This window comes from Aquarana catesbeiana, linkage group LG08 (genome assembly GCF_042186555.1).
Source record: "Aquarana catesbeiana isolate 2022-GZ linkage group LG08, ASM4218655v1, whole genome shotgun sequence".
Classification (NCBI taxonomy): Eukaryota; Metazoa; Chordata; class Amphibia; order Anura; family Ranidae; genus Aquarana; species Aquarana catesbeiana.
Genome location: NC_133331.1, coordinates 89723671 through 89736461, shown reverse-complemented (window position 1 = coordinate 89736461; position 12791 = coordinate 89723671). Strand labels below are relative to the sequence as shown.

Below are 12791 nucleotides of genomic sequence, written 5' to 3'. Positions count from 1 at the left end.
CTCTGAGTCTGCTAATTGAAATTGCAACTACTCAAGGGTGTCCTGGCCCTAACCCTATTTCCCCCATAAAAGTTTGTAAGAGAAATAAACATCTCTTTTGCATTCAAGAAGTGTCTGGCGCCCAATAACTGCCATCTTGCACCCACAATGCCTCACAACCCACCACATATTGAAGGATGTCCGCTATCTCTGGCCCTGAAAGTTCTCATTAGACAGAAAGGAGGCCAGAGACCTTGCTACATATAGAATTTAGGAGTTTTTGGACATGCATTTAAACTGAGATATGGGGGCAGAGATGTAATTGATGAGCAATATTTCTGTCCCTAGTAGGGTGAAACCAATGCAAGGGTTTGTGTTGATAAGGACTGGTCTGATGGGGTAGTCACGTGAGTTAAAGTTTCTGCTGGTAAAAAAAAAGCAGTAGATAGCAGTGTTTGTCATATCATGTGCACTAATGCTTGTAGTTTAGGCAACAAGCTTTGTAAGCTTACAACTCTTATGTCTAGGGACAACTTGGACCTTGTTGCAATTACAGAGACATGGTTTAAGGATTCAAATGAGTGGGAAATACCTATACCAGGGTATACACTATACGGGAACGTCAGAGTAGGGAAGAGGGGAGGTGAAGTTGCCATATATGTCAAAAATAGCGTAATGCTAACACTAATTAATTAAAACATCTGCCTTCCAACCAGAGAGGGAACTTCCATTAGAATTGGTGTAGTATACAGACCCACAGGACAGACTGAAGATTATGGTAACTTGTTGATTGATGAGATAACTCAAATGGCAAGGTTTTGCTTATGGGTGACTTCAATGTACCTGACATTAACTGGAATTCTCAAACTGCTATTCCAAGCAGGAGCAGGGATGTAATGGAAGCACTGAATGAAGTTTCTCAAACAGTAAAAAGCCCAACCCGAAGTGATCATATTCTAGACCTAGTACTGACAAATAGGGTTCAACTGTCAACTGAATGAAGTTTCTCAAACAGTAAAAAGCCCAACCCGAAGTGATCATATTCTAGACCTAGTACTGACAAATAGGGTTCAACTGTCAACTGAATGAAGTTTCTCAAACAGTAAAAAGCCCAACCCGAAGTGATCATATTCTAGACCTAGTACTGACAAATAGGGTTCAACTGTCAACTGAATGAAGTTTCTCAAACAGTAAAAAGCCCAACCCGAAGTGATCATATTCTAGACCTAGTACTGACAAATAGGGTTCAACTGTCAACTGAATGAAGTTTCTCAAACAATAAAAAAGCCCAACCCGAAGTGATCATATTCTAGACCTAGTACTGACAAATAGGGTTCAACTGTCTGATGTTTAGGTGGGAGAAAATTTGGGTTCTAGTGATCACCAATGTCTTTGGTTTGATATTAAAACAAGAACTGAAATATCATATACAAAAACAAAAGTTTTATTTCATAAGGATAAAGTTTGCTGAAATTGGGAAATGATTAAAAAATGAATTGAAAGGTTGGAGTAAATGACAGGAGTAAGTAATCAGTGGGCACTGTTAAAGTCTAAAAGCTCAGTGAGCAGGAAGTGCAGCATTTAGGCCCCTTTCACACTGGGGCGGTGGGGGCGTCGGCGGTACAACAGCGCTATTTTTAGCGCTGCTGTACCGTCGTTCTTGCTGTGGTATTTGGCCGCTAGCGGTGCGGTTTTAACCCCTGCTGGCGGCCGAAAAAGGGTTAAAATCCCTTGTACAGCGCGGCTATAGCCGCGGTATTGCCACGGTATAGCCGCGCTGTCCCATTGATTTCAATGGGCAGGAGCGGGGAAGGAGCGGTGAATACACCGCTCCTTCCCCGCTCCAAAAAAGCGGTTTGCAGGACTTTTTTCACCGCCCTGCCTGCGCACCGCTTCAGTGTGAAAGCCCTCGGGCTTTCACACTGAACAAACAGCGGAGGCTGTTTAGGGGCGGTTTTCAGGCGGTATTTTTAGAGCAATACCGCCTGAAAACCGCTCCAGTGTGAAAGGGGCCTTACTTTAGTACTGTATCTGGCTTAAAGATTATTATTAACCACTTGCTTACTGGGCACTTAAACCCCCCTCCTGTCCAGACCAATTTTCAGCTATCAGAGCTGATGCATTTTGAATGACAATTGCGCAGTCATACATTGAAATTTTTATAATTTTTTTCCCACAAATAGAGCTTTCTTTTGGTGGTATTTGATCACCTCTGCGGTTTTTATTTTTTGTTAAAAAAAATTAAAAAGACTGAATTTTTTTAAATTTTAAATTTTTTTTTTTATATTTTGTTAAAACATTTTGCAAACAGGTAATTTTTCTCCTTCATTGATGTACGCTGATGAGGCGGCACTGATGGGCACCGATAGGTGGCAGTGATGGGCACTGATGGGTGGCAGTGATGGGCACTGATGGGTGGCAGTGATGGGCATTGATCTGCACTGGTTGGTTACACTGATAGGCAGCAGTGCTAGATGGCACTGATTGGCACCACTGGTGGGCATTGATAGGTGGCACTTGTGGGCATTGATAGGTGGCACTCATGGGCATTGATAGGTGGCACAGGTGGGCACTGTGGGCAGAGATGAGGCAAAATTGCATCTTTCTCTTCAGGACCAATGTCCCTTGCACATAAGCCGGTGTTTGGCTTTTTTTTCTCCTCACGCTGTCAGCGTGAAGAGACAAAAAAAAGATTACCGAGCTTTTGTTTACATCATGTGATCAGCTGTCATTGGCTGACAGCTGGTCATGTGGTATGGGGCCGGATCGGCCCCTTACTCGGATCTGTGATCACTCAAGTCTCAGTGACTTGGTGATCACAGCGCGCGCAGGGAGCGTGTGAAGGGGATGACGTCATATGACGGCCTCCCCGAAATTCAGGTTCGCGCTGTGGCCATCATTCGGCTATAGCGCGGACACTAAGTGGTTAATTATACAGTACAGAGCAGCGTTATACAGTACAGAGCAGCAAACTGCTCATTTAGTACACCTGACTAGAAGTAATTTTTTGTTGCACTTATCATAAAAATGTCTGTGTCTGGAGTTCCTCTTTAAATATAGTGAATGCTGTCTGATGGGTGTGCTGCCAAATGTACCAGCAAATCCTTTATAAATAAGCCTCCAGGCCCAAAGTTTGTTTTTTTCTGGCTGTAGTAAATCAAAGCCGAAGTAGCTAATATGCAAATTGTGATATACGTATTTTTTTGCCAGTATTTCTTGTTCCAAAACTCCAATACCTAAAACAACCATGCTATATTGAAAACTCCAAAAATAATGCACAAGTGCAATTGAACTACTCTAGCCATAGCAATCAGCTTGGGATCCACTGATAACTCTACAGATACTTTCACACTGAGGCGCTTTACAGGCGTTTTAACACTAAAAATAGCGCCTGCAAAGCGCCTCTCCTATCACTCCAGTGTGAAAGCCCGAGTGCCTCCACACTGGAGCGGTGTGCTTGCGGGACAGTAAAAAAAGTCCTGCAAGCAGCATCTTTGGGGCGCTTTAGGAGCGGTGTATTCACTGCTCCTAAAGCGCCCCTGTCTATTGAAATCAATGGGCAGCGCCGCCGAAGCGCCTGCAAAGCGATTCGGCAGCTGTGCTTTGCGGGCGCTATTAACCCCTTCTTCGGCCACTAGCGGGGGGGTTAAATGTGCCCCGCTAGCGGCCAAAAAGTGCAGCTAAAATGACGGTAAATCGCTGCTAAAAATAGCGGCGCTTTACCGCCGACGCCCCCCCAGTATGAAAGTGCCCTACAATGCAGCTAGTGAATTCCAATGCTTGCAAAGCAGGGTCTGCCAGCTCTGAATTTATGTTTTTTATCCTGTATTTATTATTATGTTATTACATGCCTACTTAAAGCAAATTATACATAATAGAGCTCAAACATCTGTGGCATGCAGGTAACCAACAATAGCAATTTGATTTTAGCAGGTAAGGCACACCAGTAAACAATGGAAGATTATTTTGCTTGTCATTGGTTACTCCTTTGTGCATATCTCACTACTTTACCTTATGAAATAAAGGCTTGGAATTATAGGTGTAGTGGTGCAAATGCATGTGCACATTCTAGGACTGCTAATGTACTAACTGCATTTACACATCTGTCTGTTTATGATCTTCCAAGCAGCAGCCATTGCCTTTCCCTTTGATATGTTGTCGCTGAGTTGGGTAGTTTAGAGAAAGTGGAGGTTTACTCTGGTACCACGATTTTAACAGTTTGTTAACCTGCTCCTTGTCAGTAATTCCATGGATGTGGTCTTCTTCATCCTCTGACTTCTTGGTAAAATTGGCTATTTTCATCTCATTGTGCATGCTTTGAAAGAAATGGAGGATACATTTGTGGGCAAAGTCTCGTGCATGTTCACAGCAGGTCTCATCAAAGATCTTTTGTTCGATATCAATGTAGTTGCTCCAGTATCGTGTTTGTAGAAAGGCAGTTTGGTCAAAGCAAGGCTTGAGTGAGCGAGCCAGAAATGCCAGAACAATGAGAACTAACAGAATGCCCCATCCTAAAGCCTGGAACAATAAAGCATTTAAAAACAGTTAGCTGACTTTAAAGTGAAAGTCTATAAAGAAGAAAAATAAGACAAGTCTCCAAATTCCATCATGTGGACCTCCTAGGAGAAATGTGTCATAGCAATATCTAACATACCTATGCATATAATATTAATCGAATCAAAAGAAAAAAATGACTGGGGCTCTATTTGACTGCTTTATGCTCTCCTTTGCACAGCCCTTTGTCGCTTCAAGATTACTCTGTTGGTAATAGATGTCAGTCCCTACGACCAATTAGATTTCCTTTCATTTTTTAATTAATTTCTCAAATGGTCACTGTCTTCTATGACAGTGCAAACCAATTTCACTCCACTCCATCACTAGTTGGATACATAGTAAAAACAAGCCACATTGGTATCATGTATAATTACACATAATTTAACCCTTTACTGAGTTATATTATTTTTGCATTTTTACAATTCAAAGTGATTATAAAGCTTTGGTTTTGGATCTTTTAAAATAACAAACATGTTATACTTACCTGTTCTGTGCCACGGTTTTGCACAGAGCAGCCCTGATCTCTCTTCTCTGGGGTCCCCGGCTTTCCTCGCCCCCCCCCCCCCCCCCCCACCAAGTGCCCCCATAGCAAGCCGCTTCCTATTGGGGTACTTGTACGAGACATATAGCTGCCTGGCTTGGTCCTGTCCCCCTCTGCTCCAATGGCTCCCACTGCTCTTAGCCAAGCCTGTAAGACAGGGGAAAGGGGAGAAGAGCTGCTGCAGACGTGCAAAGTGCTGAATCCAGATTGGTTTCAGGTCAGTATTTAGGGGGGCTTTGGAGTGTACTACCATTAAAATGTTTTTTACCTTAATAAAGAAAATGCATTAAGGTAAAAAAAAACTTCCACCTTTACAACCACTTTAACCCTGTAAAGTTCCATTGTGGTATGTTGTTCTGGAGAAAGAAAATAGAAAAAAAAGATGCATAAAGTTTTAGTGTTGGGAGTTCAGGGCCTATACATTTTGAAAAATATGATGCCCTATCCAAAGGCCCCTCTCACATTAATCTCAACTGTAACCTATCAATAGATTTCCTTGTAACACTAAAGCTGGCCATAAACTAGTAGAATTGTGTTTGAAATTTTTATTTTTAAGATCAATCAGTTGACTTTCTAACAGTTAGCAAGGTCAAATACTAACTGTTAGAAAGTCTTAAAACGCAGTAATGAGAAAATTTTATAGAGCAGGAAAGAAGATTTTTCTCTAATGAATGAATGTGCAACTGTGTATGAGGTTTTTGTTCAGGAAAGTCTATTCACTCCAAAACGAATGTTAAAAGCAAAATTATACTTTCGAATGATATTCGTCAAGCCATCAAATGTGTTGGAGAATTTTTTAGTTTGAAGTCTGTATGGCCTGTTTATATATTTGTCTCTACTTTGCCAGGATCTCTGTGCCAAATACTAAAGCTGATCATACACTAAAGAATTTCTCTTGTTCAGTCCCCTGCTATTGTATTTTTACAGCCGCCACCCATAGCTGCAAGAATACCTAAACAGTGACTGCAGCTGAATGGCGGTACCCACTATTCAGCTGGCTTTTTTTTTTTACTCAATTACTTTTCCTTTTCTGAATTTAAATTTGTGGAGCCTGGTGATATTGGCTGGACTACCCATGGTTTGAATTTCAGCCAATTCCTGTAAAGCTGGGTACACACGAACCAAATGTCAGGAGACAACGACCGGTTCAAAAGAAAACGTCCGACATTCAGTCCATGTGTATGTCGGACGTGCATGCTTGAAAACCAGCATCCTACCAACTCCTGATCAGCACTCTCAGCCAAAGGCAAAGAGCACTGATCATCACAGCGTTCTGGCAGGGGGGCCTTCCCCCTGTCAGAACACAACAGCTCAGCGGGGGGAGATCACTGAACTAACCTTGCATGGTTAGTACAGCGGCTTCGACTAGAACTGACAGTTTTTTTTCACTCAACCTGTGGGCTTGAAAGAAAAAAACCCGAATAGTGTGTACCAGGCCTAAGGCTGTGAGTGGCCCTGCCGACACCACCCGGCTCAATAAACATTGATTGAGAAAACAAAGGAACTGTGCCAGAAAAAAGTCGGCTGAATAATGACTCCAGGCAATTGGCACCCACGGCTGTCATTGTTCAGCTATTTTAACAGCCGTGGATGCCAGCTGTCAGAATACAATAGCCAACAGGGGACTGTGCAAGAGATTTTTTTTATATGTATGACCAGCTTTATTCTTTCCACGAGAGTGCTGACAAGGTAGCGGCAAATACATACGGTAATTCTGAGCCATGTAAAGCTGGCTTTATTAACCAGCACTGGAAGATACCAGCTCTTAAATGTAGTGTTTCAAACTGAATTGCTTATTAATGTTATGCATTTGCAGCTCAAGGATGTTTAGTGCAATCAAAACAAACTCCTATCATGGAAAGCAAGCCACTTAAAGTGGTTTTAAAGCCTAAACATTTTTACCTTAAAGTGATTGTAAAGGCAGAATTTTTTTTTTTATCTTAATGCTTTCTATGCATTAAGATAAAAGCCTTCTGTGTGCAACAGCCCCCCTCGGCCCCTCTACTACTTACCTGAGGTCCATCTAGATCCAGTGATGTTGTAGGAGTGTCTTGGCTGCCTGGGACTCCCCTCCTCATTAGCTGACACACAAGCGCCATTGGCTCCCGCTGCTGTCAATCAAAGTCAGTCAGCTAATCAGGAGGTAAAGGGGCGGGGCCGAGCCACAGGTCCGTGTCCTAATGCACACAGGGAGCTGTGACTAGCCTCGGGTGCCCCTATAGCAAGCTGCTTGCTGTGGGGGCACTCAACAGGAGGGAGGGGCCAGGAGCACCAAAGAGGGACCTGAGAATGAAGGATCCGGGCTGCTCTGTGCAAATCCACTGCACAGATCAGGTAAGTATAAAATGTTTGTTATTTTTAACTTAAAACAAATGAGACTTTACAATCACTTTAATGCATTACTTGCATTAAGATAAAAAATGTTTAGGCGTTGGTTTTGGCCCTTCAGCCCCCCTTTTACTTACGAGAGCCCTCATTCAGTCCAGCACTGTGCTCATCTGCAGCTCTTCTCACCCCTCACTTCTGTGTCTCACTGGTTTTGCTGGCTCCCGCTGCTGTCAATCAAGCCAGTGACGGGGGAGTGGGGGGGGGGGGCGAGTCTCGCTGTCTGTGTCAATGGATGCAGCAGCGGGAGCTCGTGAGAGAGTACTCACAAGTTCCCCCATGGGGGCACTGGACAGAGAAAAGGGGCCAGGAGCATCCTGAAAAAAGGAGGGTCAGGCCGCTCTGTGCAATTTAATTGCCCAAAGCAGGTAAGTATAAAGATGTTTGTTTTTTTAAAAAAAAATAAAACATTCCTTTACAATCACTTTAAAAACCCAAAGACTTCAAATGTGTAACATATTTACTGATAAAAAAAAAAGATAACAGAACAGAGACAGTTGTATAACTTGCCTGTGACCAGCATTTTAAATATCTTGATACTGCTTTCCTTGAAGTGTTGTTCCTGATTAGGATGTCTTCCTTACAGGGCACTTTGTACAGCAGGTGCTGTAATTCTGGTGAAGAACTGTTAGCAAAGCCTGGAAATTTGTCAGGGTCTACTGAGCCACTAAATGCACAGACAAAACAATTTCCATCCAACAGTGTAGTTAAAATCCACACCACCGGAGCTACCATAGCTCGTATGAGCACAGAGGTGCACATATACCTATCAGAAATATAAAAGCATAAACATTTTGTCTTTAGAAAATTAGTTAGTAAAATAACTGATTTTTCGTATCTGACCTTATGGAAAATAGACATTGAAAATCTTGTTCTAGTGCGTACCTACTCCAAAAATGTAAAAATGCTTTTAAACTTCAAACTGATTCTGAAGAGAAAGCGAAACTTATGCCGCGTACACACGGATGGACTTCCCGACAGAAAAAGTCAGATGGGAGCTTTCGGTCGGACATTCCGACCGTGCGTATGCCCCATCGGACTTTTTCTGTCGGCATTTCCGACGGACTCAGATATAGAACATGTTCTAAATCTTTCCGTCGGAAATGCAGACGGAGTTTATCCCGTTGGCAAGTCCGGCCATGTGTACGCGGCATTAGATATCTGGTAGCATGATCTGACTGTGAAAATGCTTTTCTTGTGCTAGATCTTCCATGCTTTGGAGGACAAATATTTGCTACATACTATGTCCTATTTTATAGGTCTTGTCTACGTCCTGTTTATGAGATACCTGTTTTTATAGCCTTGCCAGATGACTGATGGTAGAAATGTGCAATTTTCAAAGGCAGTGAAAGCTAGCCTAAAGTGTATGTAAACCCTAACAATGTTTATCCTATCAATTACCTTTTCTTAAAATGTGTTATATATGTGCAAAGTGCAAAAAAAACAAAAAAACGTTAATCCTGTCAGAAATTCAATACTGTTCTATACACTCTACAGTCTTATCTCAAGCAGTCCTATCAAACCTACATAGGTTTGATATGTCAGAACTACATAAAAAGGTAAAATACTTCTCAGCATTTAACTTCCCCTAAAACACTCCAGTGCTGAGTTTAAAATGGAAAAATCCAGTTTTATTTAAAGTGTTACTAAACCCACAACACTAAAATCAGTCTGTATTTGCAGTAAAGCATGTTTGTTATACTCACTGTGGAACCTAAGGGGTTAATCCTCATTGTGTAAAAAGGCTGTTTGATCCTGTCTTCTCTGATCTACCCCTTCTTTCACAGTCCCCAACCCATCTCCTAATAGTACAGAGCCTTGGGGGCACTCTACATATGCTCAGTTTGATGTGTATTGCTAGAGAGTTTTTTTGAGGAGAGTGCATGTGATCAGTACAGGGCCAATCCAGCACTGTCGAGTCAAAGGGTCAGGAGTCATGCAGCCTCATAGGACAGTCAGAGGAGAATGAAAACCCATCCTACAAGCTTTAACCAATGCTGGGCCAGACACTGATAGAAGTCAGGGGACTGCTATACTGCTAATGAGAAAAGGTATTTAGCAGTTTATATTTAATAAAATAATTGCATTTTCATGTTCTGTGTACTGTGGAAGACCAGATATAGTGAATGCAGGGTTCTGGGTTTAGTAACACATTAAGAATATCTATATAGTGCAAAAATGATTTGTGGTTGTAGAAGTCTTATTCCCTGTACACACGATAGGATTTTCCGACAACAAAACCGTGGATTTTTTTCCGACGGATGTTGGCTCAAACTTGTCTTGCATACACACGGTCACACAAATGTTGTTGGAAATTCCGAACGTCAAGAACGCGGTGACGTACAACACGTATAACGAGTCGAGAAAAATGAAGTTCAATAGCCAGTGCGGCTCTTCTGCTTGATTCCGAGCAAGCGTGGTATTTTGTGCGTTGGAATTGTGTACACACGATCGGAATTTCCGACAATGGATTTTGTTGTGGGAAAATTTGAGCTCCAGATCTCAAATTTTGTTTGTCGGAAATCCCGATGGAAAATGTCCGATGGAGCTTACACACGGTCGGAATTTCGGACAACAAGCTCCCATCCAACATTTGTTGTGGGAAAATCCTATCGTGTGTACATGGCATTACTGTATAAATCAACATGCAATACTTCAGCGTTCAGCTAGATTAACAGAAAATTTTTCAGTACAAGTTTGGAGAAATGTAGCATTGTTCTCAGGGCAGCTCTCAAGTGTTATGGCTCTTTTCTTTTCTCTAAAGAATGCTTGTAGCATATGACTTCAAGCTTTGCAGGACCTGTTACCTAGAGATGCTCAAAGCAAAATATGGCCGCTTTGGTGCAGGGGAACACATTTATGTATCGGCCTCCATTACTGCTCTGAGGAATCTTAGGAATCTATGGATACTGTCACATACAGTACCATTCTTTTAGTTTATTCAATTAGACTATACTTTTGTTTTAGTATATAGCTATTTAGATACAATTAAGTGTCTCTTATGCCCTGTACATACGGGCCGACTTTTTGGAAACAAAGGTCCGACAGTCTTTCCGACGGACATTCGACAGACTTTTGATGGACTTCCGACGGACTTTCGAACTAACTAAAATAAGGAAGTTCATAGCCAGTAGCCAAAAGTTGCCGTAGCGTCGGTTTTCATCCGTCGGACTAGCATACAGACGAGCGGATTTTTCGATAGGAACTGGGTCCGGAGGAGTTCCGACTTAAAGATTTGAAACATGTTCCACATCTATAGTCTGTCAAATTTTCGACATTAACAGTCCGCTGAAGGTCCAATGAAGCCCACACACGGTCAGATTGTCTGCCGGATTCGGTCCGTCGGACCAGTCCGGTTGAAAAGTCTGCTCATGTGTACAGGGCATTAGGGCCTGATCACGCCACCTAGATGCAGCAACACACAGTAGCACCTTTTATTTGTGTTGGTGTAAAGTAGTGTCATTCATTCTCAATGGCACCCCAACGCACTTTCTCGGTGCCCTTGCGCTGCTGCACAGCACAATATGAAACATTACATGACAACGCATGTGCTTTGCAATGCGCTGCCAAAAATGCTGTGACCATGATGTGCCTGTGTTTTCTGTATCACAGCAGACAGGGCTGATATGAATGGACCCTTATGATGGGTGCACACAGACAAATAATTTGTTCATGATAAATGATTTTGAATTCTACAATTGCATACAGAACATCAGAACAGCTTTAATAATCTTTTTTGATTCATGCACACTTTTTATTTGTCTTTACAGAGAATACTTGTTGCTGTTATTATTATAGTTTAAAGAAAAGCTTTGCTCATAGATATACATTTCTATACTCCAACCTGTCAGCAGAAAAAAATTGCACGCTATTTCAGGCATACGAGTCCAACCACTGTATAATATCTATGGCTTGCTGTATACAAATTTGGTCATAAACTATGGGATAAATTTCATGTGCAGCACTTACTTTACAATGGCTAAATCGTTTTTCCGGTTTCCGGGGGGTCTTCGCCATTCTTCAATCATTATTACCGATTGCCTGTTCACAATAAGGCCGCACAGGAAGAGAGCAATTGGAGGCACAAACATAATCCCCATGCCGTACATCATGTTATATCTGGGAAGACATGGGCAGTTAAAATCTAGGGAGTTGTAGATTTTCACACTTGCCAGTGCTAGGAGCCCACAAATTCCATTCATCACTGATTCTGAGTTGGACTGGAAGTACTGAAATATCATCTTAAAGCGATCCATGGTGATCAGAGTTACAATATCTCAGTTTTTTTCTATGAAAATGCAGTTGAGTCAAGGGTTGCTCCCACAAATAGAGTGAAGTCCTATTTTGTTTCCAAGGAATATGTTTCTTGCTGTGTCTTCTAAAACTAAAATCCTCTTTATCATTTGGCTCTGTCTTTTCCACAAAGTGAGTTTTGTCTGCATGGGATGTGTTCTTTGGTGGTTGTGTCATGCTTCTGCAGGTAAATGAGTTAGTCAAATGTAGTGTGTTTGTTTTAATGAATGTATTACTGGCAGGGCTTTTTAAAGGAGATTAGAACAGCAGTTGGGTACATCATACAAAATACAAAACAAGTAAAAAAAAAACCACACGAAAACAAAGACAATTATTTTGAAATAAATTAGTTTTCATGCACCACAAATCAAACATTTCCCACTATGGGCTTAAGGTTGCATAGGTGAAAAGAATAAAAAATTCAGGTTATAATCTCACACATATCGTTACCGTTTAGATCAGCACAAACATGAAAAGTGTCACTGAGATGAAAATATATATATCTGAGAGGAAGAGGGGAGTATTAGATGTACTAGAAAATTTGAATGCATTAACAAATAGAAGCCAAATTTCAGCTCACACTTTATAATCAACAAATGTTTTTTTTTAATTTTGGGATAAAAGTTCTGGAAGAATGGTCAAACATTCCTATAGACACATTCCTAAACCCTGTGGACAGCCTTCCCAGAAGAGTTGAAGCTGTTATAGCTGCAAAGGGTTAGCCAACTTAATATTGAACCCTACGGACTAATGCCCCGTACACACAGTCGGACTTTGTTCGGACATTCCGACAACAAAATCCTAGGATTTTTTCCGACGGATGTTGGCTCAAACTTGTCTTGCATACACACGGTCACACAAAGTTGTCGGAAAATCCGATCGTTCTGAACGCGGTGACGTAAAACACGTACGTCAGGACTATAAACGGGGCAGTGGCCAATAGCTTTAATCTCTTTATTTATTCTGAGCATGCGTGGCACTTTGTCCGTCGGATTTGTGTACACACGATCGGAATTTCCGACAACGGATTTTGTTGTCG

The 12791-nt window shown here is 41.8% G+C and overlaps 1 protein-coding gene across 1 annotated transcript; it reads right to left on the bottom strand.

The window, feature by feature from the left end:
* Positions 1 to 3543: 3543 nt before the first annotated feature.
* Positions 3544 to 12186, bottom strand: CALHM3 (calcium homeostasis modulator 3). Its single transcript, XM_073595156.1, has 3 exons — positions 11429 to 12186; positions 7970 to 8225; positions 3544 to 4497 (listed from the first exon to the last, which is right to left on the bottom strand). Exons 1-3 carry the CDS (start codon positions 11713 to 11715, stop codon positions 4075 to 4077), a joined length of 966 nt encoding a protein of 321 aa, XP_073451257.1. The 5' UTR covers positions 11716 to 12186; the 3' UTR covers positions 3544 to 4074.
* Between the last annotated feature and the right edge of the window lie 605 nt (positions 12187 to 12791).